An 18074-nucleotide genomic window follows, 5' to 3' on the forward strand; every position below is an offset into this window, starting at 1 on the left:
TTCGCCCAAATTGGACAATTATATATACCATGTAGTGACACCATGCCAAGTTTCATGATTTCCTGGTGAGTTTCGGATTTACAGACATTTAAAAACCGAGATTCGCAATGTTTGTGGCCAGGCCAGGACGGCGAGACAGTTGAATTCGTTCCCATTCGTTCCATGGGAACTAAACATGCACCCCAAGGAAACATGTACGTGTTTTCTAACCATTTTGGTGCACTGGAGCATGTATTTGTAGTTCAGATTTGAATGATGGAAATTAAATGCCTAGAAAGCTCAATTAATGAATAAAAAAGGTCAAACGAACCCTGAATAATTTCAAAGTTCAGCGCGAATCTCCAAATGTTCTGTGTCACGTGTAGAAGAAAATACGAGGCTAGAAGAGGGAGTGATTATCGTTTGGCCCACAAGGGGACACGTTTCTCTATCGAAACCACAAGGGTTCTTGCGACAGGCTTCGGTTTGTAAGAGGTTTGTAATAAAGCTTGACCCAAATTGGCAATGTTTTTACCACGACATATATGTGCCATGATGTGACACCATGCCACCTTTGATGACTTTCTGGTGAGTTTAGGATTTATGGGGACTTAAAAACCGAGATTCGAAATGTTTGAGGACGAGCCAGGACACCGGTACGGTTGTAATTCGTTCCCATTCCTGGCATGAGACCTAAACATGCACCCAAGGAAACATGTATAATTTCTCTAGCCATTTTGGTGAACTGGAGCATGTATTTGTAGTTCGGATTTGAATTATGGACATTAAATGCCTAGGAAACACAATTAGTGTATAAAAAGGCCAAACGAACCCTGAATAAGTTTAAATTTCAGCATGGATATCCTGTCGTTCCATGTTGCCCGCGGAAGAAAATACAAGGCGAAAAGAGGTAGTGATTACGTTTCGCTCACAAGGGGAACATGTTTCCGTATCAAAACCACGAGGCTTCTTTGAGAGAAGCTCCAGTTTTTGTAAGAGGTTTGTAATAAAGCTTGGCCCAAATTGGACAATGTTTTTACCACGACATATATGTGCCATGACCTGACACCATGCCACCTTTGATGACTTTCTAGTGAGTTTAGGATTTATGGGGACTTAAAAACCGAGATTTGAAATGTTTGAGGACGAGCCAGGACACCGGTACGGTTGTAATTCGTTCCCATTCCTGGCATGAGACCTAAACATGCACCCAAGGAAACATGTATAATTTCTCTAGCCATTTTGGTGAACTGGAGCATGTATTTGTAGTTCGGATTTGAATTATGGACATTAAATGCCTAGGAAACACAATTAGTGTATAAAAAGGCCAAACGAACCCTGAATAAGTTTAAATTTCAGCACGGATATCCTGTCGTTCCATGTTGCCCGCGGAAGAAAATACAAGGCGAAAAGAGGTAGTGATTACGTTTCGCTCACAAGGGGAACATGTTTCCGTATCAAAACCACGAGGCTTCTTTGAGAGAAGCTCCAGTTTTTGTAAGAGGTTTGTAATAAAGCTTGGCCCAAATTGGACAATGTTTTTACCACGACATATATGTGCCATGACCTGACACCATGCCACCTTTGATGACTTTCTAGTGAGTTTAGCATTTATGGGGACTTAAAAACCGAGATTCGAAATGTTTGAGTATGAGCCATGACACCAGTACGGTTGTAATTCGTTCCCATTCCTGGCATGGGACCTAAACATGCACCCAAGGACACATCTATAATTTTTTTAGCCATTTTGGTGAACTGTAGCATGTATTTGTAGTCTAGATTTGAATTATGGACATTAAATGCCTAGGAAACTCAATTAGTGTATAAAAAGGCCAAACGAACCCTGAATAAGTTTAAATTTTAGCACGGATATCCTGTCGTTCCATGTTGCCCGTAGAAGAAAATACAAGTTGAAAAGAGGCAGTGATTACATTTCGCCCACATGGGGGACACGTTTCCCTATCGGTACCACGAGGCTTGTTTGAGAGAAGCTCCAGTTTGTAAGAGGCTTGTAATAAAACTTGCACCACAATGGACGAAAAACATTCCTCGACATATAAGTGCGATGTCGTGACACCATGCCAGGTTTCACGATTTTCAGCTTAGTTTTGGATTTATGGGGATTTAAAAACCGAGATTCTTCTCACGAAATGTTTTCAAATAGCACACGGTTCACTCACGAAAGCCGATATTCAATGAAAACTTCGTGGAAACCATATTTTAAAGTTTTATAAAAATCTGAAAAATGTGGGATGTTAAGAAGGTGATGTTTTATTGCGACACAAAATTTCAAGTTGAAAAACATTAAGAGATGTGAGCTATGAAAAAGACAAATTCCGCCCTGAATAGTGACATTACTATTCGACACAATTCAACACTGATTTTTTCTTTTTCATAGCTCACATCTCTTAATGTGTTTCAACTTGAAATTTTGTGTGCCAATAAAACAATATCCTCTTAACATCCCGCATTTTTTTGAAACTTCAAAACATCTTTTTCTCGTGGTTTTCACTGGTTTCCACCGAATGTTGCTTTCCGTATGATATCGCCCCCCCCCCCCCGCTGCGCACACGATGTGAGTCCTGCGTTCTGACTGGCCAAAACCCAAACCCCACGGATCGTACGTGTGCACTGTTGGAGACTCCCGGATCGAACGACAACCCTGAGCCCTTTCGAGAGCACATGCAGTACATGGGTAAGCACTGTGCGCATGCGTCGTGTAGCTCACGCTTCCTTCTCTACTAGGTTTTCATTCAAAATAGGCTACCGTTTCTCGCCACTCCTCTCATTGGTTTCCTGCCTCTTCTCCCAGATACGCATGATGTAGATGTTCATTTAATTCTTATAGTTCATCTCATCCAAAATCAATTAGTTTTATAAAAAACTATTTTAAGATTCATGGAATTGTGCATTGTAAAGGTAAAAACAAAAAGTGACAATTCATTAAAAAAAAGGTTTGGGCAATTAAGATAGAATATTCTAGAGAACAAAGGAGAAGTGCTTGTGTTTTGAGGTTTGTGCATTATGCTTAAGTTCAACCATGAAGTCTTCTAGATTGTACATGTGGAAGAATCTGGTGGAATGTAGATGATATCCAATGGCCAGTAGTGCTGGGATTTGCCATCTCTGTACCGTCGGATAGGCTTCATCCAACGAGCAACTTTCATAGTTATTCGCACACTATATAGGTGTATAGATGTACAGATATATATAGATGTGTCCCATGCTAGACAAAATAAAGTTTGAGCGCATGCTTGGGACGACCCCCCCCCCCCCCCCCCCCGCTGCCGCCTCAAAGTTGGGAAACTGACATCATAGGTATTGAACCAGGCTTGGAGTCGGGTACGGTGTTCGGTTTGTAATGTACTTGGCCTGGCCCATCGAAGTTGTGCATTTGGGATTTAAACATATCATACACCATCGTACCCATACGGGGTCTTCTGATCGACCACGTCTCCCTTGTGCAGTTTTTTGTGACGACACGGATATCTGTGGGCTCCCCGAGTGTATATATATCATCCCTTTGACCGGTAATGAGGGGTATGTGTTCGTCATGAATGGATTCCTCCTAATTCATGTTACGGCCGGTCACCGTCAAATGCCGGTCAACTAAAGCTTGAGCTCATGCGTTGTCAGGATTCCCTCCCAGATGCTCGGATTGCTGGGTTCGACCTACATCAAACCCTGCGTACGTATCTCGTCCTTAACTACCTTGCCTTCATGGTTGTTGTCTGTATCGAGAGGTAGGCACCACATATAAATTGTACATTATTCTATATTGAAAACACACATCACCCCTTCCCAACGTACATCATTTTGGGCCGCATGCAGGAGGTGCTGGTTTTGTGGTCCCTCTCGTGCGATGTTTATGATGGTTCAATCTATTGGCCCAAGCGGTTTATCAACAACAACAACTGTCATTTGACCAAACGAAAGATTCATTGGTCCGTCTTATGGTAGGTCATGGTGACATGCATGTATGACCAAAGTATCGATCATTACGTGCATCCGCCCCGCTGACACGAAGTGGGAGGTGGTGGGCGAAGCATCCTAGCTAGGTACGACATTATGTCATTATATATATCCTAGCTAGGTGGTTGTTAGGGTGCTTTCAGGTTTGCGAGGCAGGTGCCACAAAAGTTATGCATTGTGTATTTAAAGTTTTAAACATCCCCAATATTCGTACATATATTTGGCCACTTCCAGGTGGTTCTTGACTTCTGGCCCCTCTCATCGATCTTCAATGACGCGCCCAACCGTGGGCCCGCGGGGTCAAAGTTGTGCATTGGAATTTTGAACATCACATACCACCCTTTTCACTCATATATATTTGGGCCACATGCTAGTGTGGCTGTCTTTTGACCCTCCCTAACGTTATTTTTTTCTGCAAAGACTCTGATGACCCTCAACGGACATGGGGTATAATATCTTAACCGTGTGCGATACAAGCGCGATGTGAATCACCACGACCGCGCAAGTGCGAGCATATTAAGGTGGAGGTACTGGCTCAACATTGTGCGATGCAAGTGCGCTGAAATCACAATGACCGCGCAAGCGCGAGCAAAGGGTGGAGGTACTGGCTCAACTGTGTGCGATGCAAGTGCGCTGAAATCACCACAACCGCGCAAGCGTGAGCAAAGGGTGGAGGTACTGGCTCAACCGTGTGCGATGCAAGTGCGCTGAAATTACCACGACCGGGCAAGCGCGAGCAAAGTGTGGAGGTACTGGCTTAACCGTGTGCGATGCAAGTGCACTATAAAACCACCACCTGTGGAAGCTAAAGGCGGGTAAGTTTATTTCGAAATTAGGACGAACCATGTGCGATAGACCTGGTAGCTATAAATATAAAAAAACTACCCGCCTTGAGCATTGCAAAAATTGGCGGATCCGCGCCACTTTTCCTTATTATCATACACTCATATTGTTATTGGACCGTGCGCGATCTTGGGCACTCCCGCCCGCATCAATTCCTTTACCCAAATTTTAGTAGCCGCTGTACTTCAAACGTTGCCCACACTCCTCCAGCACCGACCTTATAGTAAAATTGCAGTAGCGGAGGCATTTGAACCGTCGCCCTCCCTCGTCCACCACCATCTCCACCCACCATTACTAAAATTTTCTTTATCCGCGGCGTATCCTCAAACACCACCCCCCCTCCACAGTCCCCCACCCGCCCCCTCCCCCCTTCGAACCCTAGCTCGCGGCCGCCGGCGCCAACCCTGTCGGTCTTCCCGTTCCTCCTAGCTTAGATAATAAAGTTCAGGTTATCCATCGATTCCCATACCGTTGCCCCACTCCCCTGAGTTTTTAGATGAGGCCTGCGGTGTCCCTCCCCGCCAGATCCACATCCCTTGCTCCAGAATGTCGCAGCCTAAGCTCGACCACGTATCCCGGGGAGCCCGACGAGCGTTCGGCCAAGAAGAGGTTTATCATGGCCTCTCCGGCGGACGTTGGCGAGGTGGCCGCCGTTCGCCCCGACCTGACGATCACGGAGCAACACGTCGCCGCGGAAGCTGGCGAAGACGTTGACTATGTTGCCATGCCGAAGGCTTCATGTCAGCCGGCTAGCGTATTACTATATCTCGGGAAAGCTGGCTACGACATCAAGCTCGTCCACACCGATGGCTCACGCGGGCCAAGTCACAGGTTAAGTGGTCCATCCCCAACCCCTCTGGTTCAACCGCCGTCGATCTCTTCGACGGCCCTGCCGCTGATCTCCTCTTCCAAGCGGTCATGGATTTGCGAGCTTTATACGCCATCGAGCCCATTTTGTCACTTCTGAAGGACACGTTCTACGGCGGCGGCTTGGGATCCTTAATTGCCAAGTCAGATCTCATCGACCACGACCATGACCACGAGGAGGGCACCCACGAATGTTCTTCCAAGGTGAAACAGCCCATCTGTGACATCAGAGAGCGCACCATGGGTCTGTGCTCTTCCAACTGGAAGGATCCTGTCGTGGATTTGTCACGGCAGATGTCCTAGTGTGAGGACTTAGTCTTGAGGCCAACACATCTATGTGGTAGCTTGAGAGGGGTTGATTGGGATGAGAGACGCGAGGCGGATCAACACACAAGACAAGGATTTAGACAGCTTCGGGCCCCGGGAAACATCATCTGGTAATAGCCCTAGATGCTGTTTGTGGCCAGGTCTCATTATGCTCATGAGGGAGTCGCCGGTAAGCCGGCTCTCCTCTAATTGTGTCTAACCCTAGAGATTATTTCTTGTCCCTCTTGTGGTGCCCTGCCCCTCCTTATATAAGTTGAAGGGGCGGGTTAGATGTAGAGTCCAACTTGGACTTAAGACTTAAACTATTCTAACTTGTCTCCATGGGATGCTCACCATGGGCTTCTTAATGTCTTGGGCTTCTTAACTGCCGACTTACAATCTGGCTTACATCTGGCTTAACTATCTGGCTTAACTGTCCGCCGGCTTACCCTACTTAACTGTCCGCCGGCTTACCCTGCTTAACTGTCCATCGGCTTATAATGCTTAACCGTCCTCTAGCTTACAATGCTTAACTGTCCGCTGGCTTATAATCTGCCTGGTCACCAATGAAACACCAAGTCCCAGCCGGATCATATCTCCGGCCGGGTCACATCACGGGGTATATCCTCGACATTAGCCCCCAGTTTAATTTGGATTCATCCATGTTAAACTATTCCTGTAAAACAAACACAAGAATAATTTTGACAGATTATGCTCTGGGTTAAATATTCTTGTAAGCTGGCACCTGAACATCCGTAAGTCCCCGTCATTTCGTTCTTCTAGGAAATCCAGGTCAATAAGCCAACTTCATAATCAATTTGCTGACGTTGGTTTCTCCCAGAGAAAAATTGTGAAGAATAATTCATTTGACTCAGCTCCCAATGCTTAAAAATATTGGTCTTGAAATACTCATTTGACCTTCAGCCGGCTTAAAGATGAAAAAACTTGCCGAGTTATAAATATATGATGCCGAGTCATAATTGTTGCTGACGCCGGGTCAAAACTGAGAATTTTGAAAGTTTCTCTCCCTCATATCCACATTACCTGTAGCCCCCAAGTCTTGAGCAGAACAAAGTGATGACTTAAGACTTGCTTCAATATAAATATTACCACTTTGAAGAAATCCATGTTGTTTCATCTCAATCACTAGTCAGAACTGAGTATTCCACATATGTAGCCCCCATGTGCCGGGTTTTCATGCTTGCAGCAACCTGGGACTTTGAAATTGCCTTATGCTCATAAAAACTTCAACCAGTGTAGCCCCCAAGGGTCGGGTCATTATGCAGTAATGAGAAGAGACTTTGTAAATATGATCTTGTAGACTTGAATTGTTGACAGGAGCAATTGGTAGCCCCCAAGGGCCGACTCATTATGATGTGATGAGTCGGGTCTTCAATGAGGTGAGCAAAAAATGACTTTGCATTAGCCCCCAAGTGCCATGGTGCATGCTAGCAGTGACATGGGACTTGCACATTTGATGTAATCTCAACTTGAATAGTGTAGCCCCCAAGTGCCGGGTCGTAAGCCTGCAGCGACTCGGGACTATTCCTTTCATTGTAGAATAAATCATATCCATTGAAGAAATAATAGCCATTGCGCTAAAGCGGCTTCGAAAACCTCAATCATAATACTGGTTATTATTGATAACCATAAAAATCCAGCCATGTTGGCTATTGAAGATTTGAATAATATAACCCGGTATGAAACCTCAATCATTCAATATCATCATGAAAATCCAGCCAAGTTGGGCTATTATCATATACCGGCGACTTAAAGTCTGCCATCCTGGCGGGTTGTAGAAACCCAAAAGATGCTTCAAATATGAGCCAGAAGTAGGGCAGCTGGGCCCAATTTGTAAAAAACCAGAAGTCAAAGAAGAAATCTTCGAATATAAATGAAAAATCAAAAGAAATTTGAGGCTTTTGTGGGCTGCCAAGCCGAAGTGTCTTCTTCAATGAAACTAGCCTAAGCCACTGGACTGTTCGTGCGTTCCGTGAGCCTGACTCACAGTGTGCCCAATCGACATTTGAACCCTAGATGAAGTCTGGTCTTGCTCAAAGAATTATCAGGAGTATGCGGGGCCAGAGTAACAGCATACATCACATGCTGATTTATCCAAGTTTCAAGGAAGGCGGCTTATGAAGCCTGGATCTATCCTGACTATATAAACCGTGCTCTCGCATGACAAGCCGCCGTTTGAACCTTAACGAGCTCAGATCTTGGTCAAATACGCCGTAAGATTGATCGTTAAGACTTCAACGGGTCAATCAGGATTACCCGATGGAGTTGAAGCAGCTGGTATACAGGTAGGATGACCCGGAAAGGTTATGTTCTCTTTGGTCGAATACGCCTATGTTTGAACAAACCTGGTCAAGAGGGTAGTAACGCTATGTTCTCTTTGGTCGAATACGCCTATGTTTGAACAGGAAGCCCCCAAGTGACATGCTTACAAGTGTGGCGTTGAGCCGATCAAGAGGGTACCGACAGCTATGTTCTCTTTGGTGAATACACCTTTTTTGAATAGGAAGCCCCCAAGTGACCATAAGTTTTGGCATTGCGTCGATCAAGAGGGTACCGACAGCTATGTTCCCTTTGGTGAATATACCTATGTTTGAACAGGAAGCCCCCAAGTGACCATTGAAGCAGGGTACCTATGTTTGAGTTGTGCTTTGCAACCGACTCTCTTTGTTCCCTTTAATTTTTCCTGAGAACTCGAAATTTGCAAGAGATAATTCTTCTTGAGCCGAAATTCTAAACTGGATAATGAGAGCTTTAGAGCTTTGTGGGAGACATATTTCCCTTGAACCGGATTTTTAATCGGAATCCTTCTTTTTAAGCCAGAATTTTTCTGACGGCCTTTAAATTTTTCAACAATGTGGCGCTAGCCTCCGGGACCAGGTTATCTTCCCTCCAATGACCCGGGGTCTTGAATCTCACAATGTTTGCTAAGTCATGTCATCGTAGCCCCCGAGTCTTAAGACTACTCGAGGAGTTGGCTTGAGACTCTCCATGCTTGACCATGATATGACCAGTGGATTGCTGGAATATGTTGAATCTCGGCGGGTTATAATTGACCTTGTCCATTGACCCGTGCGGTGTAGGTAAGGGCCATAGCTTGATGGCCCCTTTTGTAATGATGAATTGTTCTGCATAAGAAATTGCACAACACGAGAGTAATTGTTCTCAAAGAAAATAAAAATGTATCAATAAAAATTGATTGGACAACTTTCACTTGATTTGTCTGGACGAAAAATGAATCATATATAGCATCCATAGATCACCTCCAATAACTTCAACTATGATTTAGCAACTCTCTCGTGGATGTGGTGGAGGCGGTGGCTTAAAGCGCGGAACCGGGCAGCTGAGAAAGATCCTCCGGGTGACTCTTTTTTTTTTAGCACCCAGCCACTCGACTTTTCTTTCAACCGGTCTCTTCTTTACCTTTATTTCGACCAGTAGCATGAGTAAGACAACGCAGCACAGAGGCGCATCAGTAGCCAGTGGCGGGTCGTGGCCGTACCCGGCGCGGGCGGCGAAGCAGAAGCGACTAAGAGCCAGGGCACGTCAGTGGAGGCCCGTGCGGCGAGCTGGCGGGGCATCGTCAGCAGTGACTTGATGCTGCATGTGGCGGCTCATACGCAGATGCGAATGATTCAGTGAGGCGGCGGCGAACTTTGGTATGGGGCCGCTCAGCCAGATGGAACATGTCTAGGGCGGCTCACGTGCGGCGGCTCAAGGCCGCGGACGCACGCGGCAGAAGCAGTAGGTCGGCTCGGACGAAGGTCTAGATGTCCATGGTGGTAGTGACCCGGCCGAGGCGACTGGGAGCCCGGTCGTGGGGGCAGCGAGAGCCGGCTCGGAGGCAAGGGCGGGTGTGCTGCAGTACGGTGGAACCAGCGGGAAAGCAGCAGCAAGTCGGCACCGGCTTTGCAAGAGCGGCTCGACGACTGCGGGGCAGACCACGGCGGTCTGGAGGTGAATCAAGGCCACGGAGGACTCGTCGACGGCTCAGGACAGCGACTTGATTGAGCCCAGCTACTCGGTGCCCGCACTTGGCGGGCGAAAGTGAAGACGACGATGAGCCACAACAGAAGAGGCCCGTGGTGCAGGAGCGAGGTGGAGATGGATTTTGGCAGCAGTGAAGACAAGGCCGAATAGGGGGCGGGGCGGCTCACCGCGCGGGGCGGCGCTCGACGTGAGGAGACCCGGAGGCGTGGGGCGGCTCTCCAACAGCGGCTCGACGCAGGGCGATCTGGTGCGGCTCGGCGCCCACTCTAGCGGTGAGGCGATGGAGGCCATGGAGGCGTCTCTGGCAGGTGGAAGTGATCGGCGACTCAGCAACAGATCACCCTGCGTAGGCTGGAGCAGCTCAATGCTGGTGGTGGTTCAAGACGTCCCCAGCAAGGCGGCTTAGCGCGGTATGGACCGGTGAGGCGAGGCGAGGAGGCAGAGCCGGCACTGGCAGAACTGTGCGAGCGCGGGCCTGACGAAACGCAGCAACACAGGTGCGTACAGAAGTTGTGGACGTCGAAGCGTACGGAGCCGGGGCGGCTCAAAGGTGTACCATGAGAGATTTGGAGCGGAGCACAGTAACTGGCTCAGAGAAACGCGGGGCAGCCGGCCTTGGTGAAACGGCATGGGTCGAGTCAGCACGGAAGGCCGAGCGCGGGGGCGAATCACGGAGCGGCTAGCTTTGACGAGTTTGCAACGAGCGAGGAAGCAGGGGCTTGATCCGGTGGCGACTCGGTAAATTTGATGGAGGTGACCCGCCGCGCAGCCGGAGACGCGGCAGTAGTGGAGGCGGAGGCTGAGGTAAACTGGCGCGCGTGGACAACAGCAGTTGACAGCAGTGGTGAGCCGGCCCCGATGATTCTGCCTAGTTGCAGTAAATATTGATCTTTCTTCGTTCGATAGGATGCCCGCGTGGATGTAGTAATCCAGCACAAAAACTGACGTACTAGTCTTTTCTGCTCAGTGACGCACCAGCAGAGGCAATTCGGCCGGCTTAACCTGCAGCTCAAAAGCAGCAGAACGGCAGCGGGACACCTTTGCTATCTTTCTCTGGCACAAGCGGGTTGTAGTTGGAAGCCGAGCGAAGCGAGCGCCGCGCCCAAATCTCCGGGTCGTTGACTCCCGAGTCAAACCCGTTTCCGGTTCCAGGCCGTGTACATCCTTTTCTATTTTTCTTCTTTCCTTTCTTTTTCTCTTGGACTGCCAGAGACACCACGTGTGACCGAAATTTATTTTTCGAAACTGGAGACTGATCCGATCTGGCATCGGTTAATCACGTGAAAAACGACGCCTTCGATTTTCACTAAAGATTAAGGACACCGATAACTGCCACACATGTGGTGTATCGGGTGGTTGTGCCGCACGCCTCGTGTGGCATGGAGAAGAACCCGCCCGCACGACCGCGTCCGGGCGCGCGCAACCGTAGCCCGCACGCCCGGTGTGTGGCAAAACCGCCCACACGTCCGGGCCAAACGACCGCGCTGCCCGCACGACCCAGCACGTCAGCCGTCCCGGGCTCCTTCCGATCCCCAATCCGCCCTGCCACCATTGTCTCGCACCTCTCGATCCCCTACCTCCGTCGCCTTCCTTCTCTGGTTGCCATGGCAACCAGAGCAGATCCCTAGCGCCTTTCCCACCGCTAACCACCCACCCCACCCCCTACCCCCTCCCACCCCAACCCCGCCCTCCCAAGACGTCAAGCTAAAACAGGTGGATCTTTGATCTCCTTCTGTTTCTCGACCTTCTTTTGTCCAGAAATCTGAATTTGCAAAATTTTCCCACGAAGATGGCGACTGGATCCACGCTATCAGGGCAAACACTCCACAAATTTGTGTGTCTTTGCATTTGCCCACCAACATATGCCAGATCTGCCATATACTATGCTAGACTTGTGCCAAGCTTCTGCGTTGGCTTGATGCGAGTAGTTGGTAGCGTAGTAATCACTATAAAATAGGGAGAGAAAGGAGGAATTTGGTATGGGGAGGGAGGAAAAATAATTGCCACTTGTATCTAACGTCAGTTGCCATCTATCGTTGTCCGTAGTTGCCACCATGTTATATTATTGCTTGCCATCCTATTGTATTTTTTGTTGCCATCGCTTCAAAATGATAGATGGCATCCAGAATTCAGAAAAGAAAATGGATGTGCATGTCCTACTTGCCATGAGGTGTTGGTTGCCTACGCAAGAAATGTTATGAGATTGTCGTGTTATCTTCTACGTGCAAACAGCAAGAACGCTTTTTGCGGACTGTTGATGCGTTCTTGTTCATGCAGTGACTAAAAGCATAGTGGCAGAAAATAAAAAGCAGAAGAATGAATCACGAAGATGGCACTGATCCTTGGCTTTCTCAAAGGCCGGAAACGCCACCTTGGGATGCAGCGGAGTACAATCAACTCATTTCTTCAGGGCCATTGCTGCCACTACTAGAGCACTACGCGGGCATCGGTACGATGCATGATAAAAAAAGAAGAAACAGTTGCCATGTTCGTGACGATGAAGATGTCATTCTACTGATGTCCTACAATCTATTTTTTAGCAGGTTCTTATGACCAAACCACAATCAAGGGGTAGCATGGCAAGTTTCGTCACAGGGCGCAAATGCTGACAAATGTACGGGCAACCAACTTCAGCTAGCTAATGTGGCAAATAAAGGTAACGCACACGAAAAAGGAACTTATTGTTGTGGACATGAAATTAAACTTGCAAGGATGGCAAAAGACTCACGAGTTATATCAGAAAAAATGTAGGACCTTCATGCAGCACGTGGCATCAGGCAGCAACCATGTACCTGCCATCAACGTCGTACACAGGTGAGTGCATGAAAGTGAAGTTGTGGACAGTGAGTTAGGAGAAAGGAACATATATGACAGCTGCAGTTGCCATGCGTGGATAGCTTCGGTTGCCATGGCTAGACAAACTATAGTTGCCATGCCTGGACAACTGCAGTTGCCATGTATAATCAAATGTGACTGCAATGTCTAAACAACCGTGGATGACAAGTGTGAACATATCTGTGTGGCATGGTTGGACCACTACATGTGCCATGCTGAACAAACTACAGTTGCCATGCAATGACCAACTGCTACCATGATCGCAGGTTCTGCCCAGCTGCAGTAAATATTGATCTTTCTTCGTTCTGATAGGATGCCCGCATGGATGTAGTAATCCAGCACAAAAACTAACGTAGTAGTCTTTTCCGCCCAGTGACGCACCAGCAGAGGCAATTGGGCCGGCTTAACCTACAGCTCAAAAGCAGCAGAACGACAGCGGGACACCTTTGCTATCTTTCTCTGGCACAAGCGGGTTGCAGTTGGAAGCCGAGCGAAGCGAGGGCCGCGCCCAAATCTCCGAGTCGTTGACTCCCGAGTCAAACCCGTTTCCGGTTCCAGGCCATGTACATCCTTTTCTATTTTTCTTCTTTCCTTTCTTTTTCTCTTGGACTGCCAGAGACACCACGTGTTACCGAAATTTATTTTTGGAAACTGGAGACTGATCCGATCTGGCATCGGTTAATCATGTGAAAAACGACACCTTCGATTTTCACTAAAGATTAAGGACACTGATAACTGCCACACGTGTGGTGTATCGGGTGGTTGTGCCGCACGCCTCGTGTGGCATGGAGAAGAACCCGCCCGCACGACCGCGTCCGGGCGCGCGCCGCCACAGCCCGCACGTCCGGTGTGTGGCAAAACCGCCCACACGTCCGGGCCAAACGACCGCGCTGCCCGCACGACCTAGCACGTCAGCCGTCTCGGGCTCCTTCTGATCCCCAGTCCGCCCTGCCGCCATTGTCTCGCACCTCTCGACCCCTACCTCTGTCGCCTTCCTTCTCTGGTTGCCATGGCAACCAGAGCAGATCCCTAGCGCCTTTCCCACCGCTAACCACCCACCCCACCCCCCTACCCCCTCCCACCCCAACCCCGCCCTCCCAAGACGACGAGCTAAAACAGGTGGATCTCCGATCTCCTCCTATTTCTCGACCTTCTTTTGTCTAGAAATCTGAATTTGCAAAATTTGCCCACGAAGATGGCGACTGGATCCACGCTATCAGGGCAAACACCCCACGAATTTGTGTGTCTTTGCATTTGCCCACCAACATACGCCAGATCTGCCATATAATATGCTAGACTTGTGCCAAGCTTCTGGGTTGGCTTGATGCGAGTTGTTGGTAGCGTAGTAATCACTATAAAATAGGGAGAGAAAGGAGGACTTTGGCATGGGGAGGGAGGAAAAATAATTGCCACTTGTATCTAACGTCAGTTGCCATCTATCGTTGTCCGTAGTTGCCCCCATGTTATATTATTGCTTGCCATCCTATTTTATTTTCTGTTGCCATCGCTTCAAAATGATAGATGGCATCTAGAATTCAGAAAAGAAAATGGATGTGCATGTTCTACTTGCCATGAGGTTTTGGTTGCCTACGCAAGAAATGCTATGAGATTGCCGTGTTATCTTCTACGTGCAAACAGCAAGAATGCTTTTTGCGGATTGTTGATGCGTTCTTGTTCATACAGTGACTAAAAGCACAGTGGCAGAAAAGAAAAAGCAGAAGAATGAATCACGAAGATGGCACTGATCCTTGGCTTTCTCAAAGGCCGGAAACGCCACCTTGGGATGCAGCGGAGTACAATCAACTCATTTCTTCAGGGCCATTGCTGCCACTACTAGACCACTACGCGGGCATCGGTACGATGCATGATAAACAAAGAAGAAACAATTGCCATGTTCGTGACAATGAAGATGTCATTCTACTTATGTCCTACAATCTATTTTTAGCAGGTTCTTATGACCAAACCACAATCAGGGGGGCAACATGGCAAGTTTCGTCACAGGGCGCTAACGCTGACAAATGTACGGGCAACCAACTTCAGCTAGCTAATGTGGCAAATCAAGGTAACGCCTACGATAAAGGAACTTATTGTTGTGGACATGAAATTAAACTTGCAAGGATGGCAAAAGACTCATGAGTTATATCGAAAAAAATGTAGGACCTTCATGCAGCACGTGGCATCAGGCGTCGTACATAGGTGAGTGCATGAAAGTGAAGTTGTGGACAGTGAGTTAGGAGAAAGGAACATATATGACAGCTGCAGTTGCCATGGCTGGACAGCTTCGGTTGCCATGGCTGGACAAACTGTAGTTGCCATGCCTGGACAACTGTAGTTGCCATGTATAATCAAATGTGACTGCAATGTCTAAACCACCGTGGATGACAAGTGTGAACAAATCTGTGTGGCATGGTTGGACCACTACATGTGCCATGTTGAACAAACTACAGTTGCCATGCAATGACCAACTGCTACCATGATCGCAGGTTGTTACGGTGGAACCACATCGGCAAACATCTCATGGCAAGCTTCACAGTTGCAGGAAAGCACTATTGCAGATAGAGCACATCAAATTGGAATGACAAACCACACAAGATCGGCACATGCGGCACAAGAAGGTAAAAAAAAGTGAAAACAGAAAACAGTATTGCATTTGCTTTTGTGGGGAATAGCATGTGAAGAAAAGTAGATTTGTAACGGTGGTGGTGGAAAAAACAAACAAAAAATGCTACCAAGTGGTCATGTGCAAAAGAGTCGTATATTGTCTTCGGGATTTGCCAATTGCTATAAGAGTGTGTGCAACATTCATGATTGTTCACATTTGCGTATTGAGCTCAAGCCTAGAATACAAGTTTTGATGCTAGAGTATACTGGTTGCCATGTGTTGCCAACAGTAGTTGGCATGTATGTTGGACTGTATCTGCCATTGCTATGTGCTCCAAGTTCTGATGCTGAAAGAAGCTGGTTGCCATGTGTGGGCAACAGTAGTTGCTATGTGTGTTGGACTATTTCTGCCATTGCTATATGCTACAAGTTCTGAAGCTAAAAGACGCTGGTTGCCATGTGTTGGCAACTGTAGTTGCCATGTGGTTGGACTGTAGCTGCCATTACTGGAGAATTACAGTTGCCATGCATGGCCATATGCAGATTCACGACTTGCTGTGTGAAATGATGTCATGCAAAATCACATGCAGTTGCTGTACTCCCTTACGATACACATGACATTCAAGCAAAATCTCACGCTCGTACCTGATTTTTTAATGGAGGACCTTCAACTACAATTAACAACGGTGCAGGGACATCTACTGTGGGGAGCTCTGAGCGCAGGGAAGACGCGTTCCACCAGCCAGCCAACACTCCTGCCACAAACAATGCCGAGTCAGTGTCGAAAATGGCAATCATGCCAGCAATACCGACAAGCACACATGTGCACACCAGCACAAGCAACACTCAAGCAAGTGAAACAGCCGCCGATACTGAAGTGAATGATGAAACCGATGATGAAGCACAAGGGGATGAAGATGGTGGGCAATCAGAAATCATGGTACCCCAGCCACCGTATCTTGGGCAGAGATTTGATTCGTTTGCCGATGCAAAGGAATTCTACCAGACATATGCAAAGTTCCATGGGTTTGCGGTCAACACCGAATACCATAGGAAAATTAAAAAAACTAACGAGTACAGCAGAGGTGAGATGAGGTGCTACAAGGCACGAAGAAACAAGAAGGGCAAAGGTGATGCGCCTGTCGTTCCGGAACGAAAGAGAGGTATCATTGTCAAGACGGAATGCCCTGTCCGGTGTAAGCTGAACGTAGATGGAGCACAGTGGGTGGTCACTGAATATTTTGACGAGCACAACCAAAAGCTAATAAAGAAGTTTGGCCTGGTAAAATTTCTGACTGCCCACAGAGGATTCACCCCCCTCGAGAAGAAATTCATAAAGCTGCTACATGATTGTAACGTCGGTCCATCAAGAATGGTGCAGATACTCTCCCTCATCCACAGCAAAAAGGGGTCTCTGAGTAGCATGCGCTACCTACCAGCAGACGTCACAAACCTAAAGGCAAAGTACCATAGAGAAAGCAAGTTGGCTGACATAGAAGACACGATAGCCTACTTCGATGAGAAAGCTAAAGAAGATCAAGATTTCTTCTATAGGATAAGATTGGACGATGAGGACCGTGTCAGGAACATGTATTGGGTGGATGGTGCTGCAAGAAGAGCCTACAAACATTTCCGAGACTACATTTCTTTCGACGCGACATATCTCACTAATATGTACAAGATGCCATGCGCTCCATTCATAGGAATAAATAACCACAATCAGTCATTGCAGTTCGGATGCGGGCTCGTTCGGAACGAAGACACGGATGGGTACGTTTGGCTGTTCAAGACCTTCTTGGAGCGCATGGGTGGACTTGCTCCGATGAACATAATAACAAAGCAGGATTTTAGCATGCGTGCAGGCATAAAGGAGGTCTTTCCGTTGGCAGTGCACAGGCACTACATGTGGCACATTATAAAGAAGGCTGAGGAGACACTAGGACCGTTCTTTGCTGACCGTCTAGACCTGCACAAGGCATTCGAGCTGTGCGTGGACCACAGCTTGATGGTGGAGGAGTTTGAAAGGAGCTGGATGGCTATGGTTGAAACATATCAAGTCCAAGACCACCAGACGCTTGCTAGCTTGTGGGAGAAGCGAATGTACTGGGTGCCGGCCTACTTCATGCAGTGCTTCTTCCCGTTTCTGCAGACTACACAGTGCAGTGAGGGGTTCAATGCTGTTTTGAAGCGGTACGTGAGCCCTGGCAACTCATTGCTACAGTTTGCCAAGTAGTACACCGCTTTGCAACAAAAAATACTGGGATCCGAGCTACAGCAAGAAGCAAACACCGCGCTCAAGCAGCCAAAACTGCTAACGTATTTACCAATGGAGAGGCAGATGAGCAAGATATACACCAACATGATTTTTAACAAGTAAGTCAGTTGTGTTACAATCTTATTTGCACAGATCATGTAGGTACCAGGTGCCATGTAGAATGCAATGCAGTTGAAATGCTTATTTGAAAATGATGATTGTGTTGAAAAGTAGCCATTAGGCACAGAGTAAACATGATATGTAGTTGCCGTTCTTAACGAACTACAGTTTGCCATGCTTAATGAACTGCAGTTTGCCACGTTCACTCAACTGCAGTTACCATGTTTGCTTAACTGCAGTTGCCATGTTTGATGAACTGCAGTTGCCATGTGTTAATGAAGTGTATTTG

The 18074-nt window shown here is 47.6% G+C and overlaps 1 protein-coding gene across 1 annotated transcript; it reads left to right on the forward strand.

Moving 5' to 3' along the window:
- The first annotated feature begins 16198 nt into the window (after window positions 1-16198).
- Window positions 16199-17644, forward strand: LOC120970846 (protein FAR1-RELATED SEQUENCE 5-like). Its single transcript, XM_073505399.1, has one exon. The coding sequence runs from the start codon at window positions 16199-16201 to the stop codon at window positions 17642-17644; it is 1446 nt and encodes a 481-aa protein (XP_073361500.1).
- Window positions 17645-18074: the final 430 nt, after the last annotated feature.

Source organism: Aegilops tauschii, chromosome 1 (assembly GCF_002575655.3).
Source record: "Aegilops tauschii subsp. strangulata cultivar AL8/78 chromosome 1, Aet v6.0, whole genome shotgun sequence".
Taxonomy (NCBI): Eukaryota; Viridiplantae; Streptophyta; class Magnoliopsida; order Poales; family Poaceae; genus Aegilops; species Aegilops tauschii.

What these genes read in the sequence shown, in the direction of transcription:
- LOC120970846 (XM_073505399.1), top strand. Translation starts at nt 16,199, where the DNA reads ATGGCAATCATGCCAGCAATACCGACAAGCACACATGTGCACACCAGC.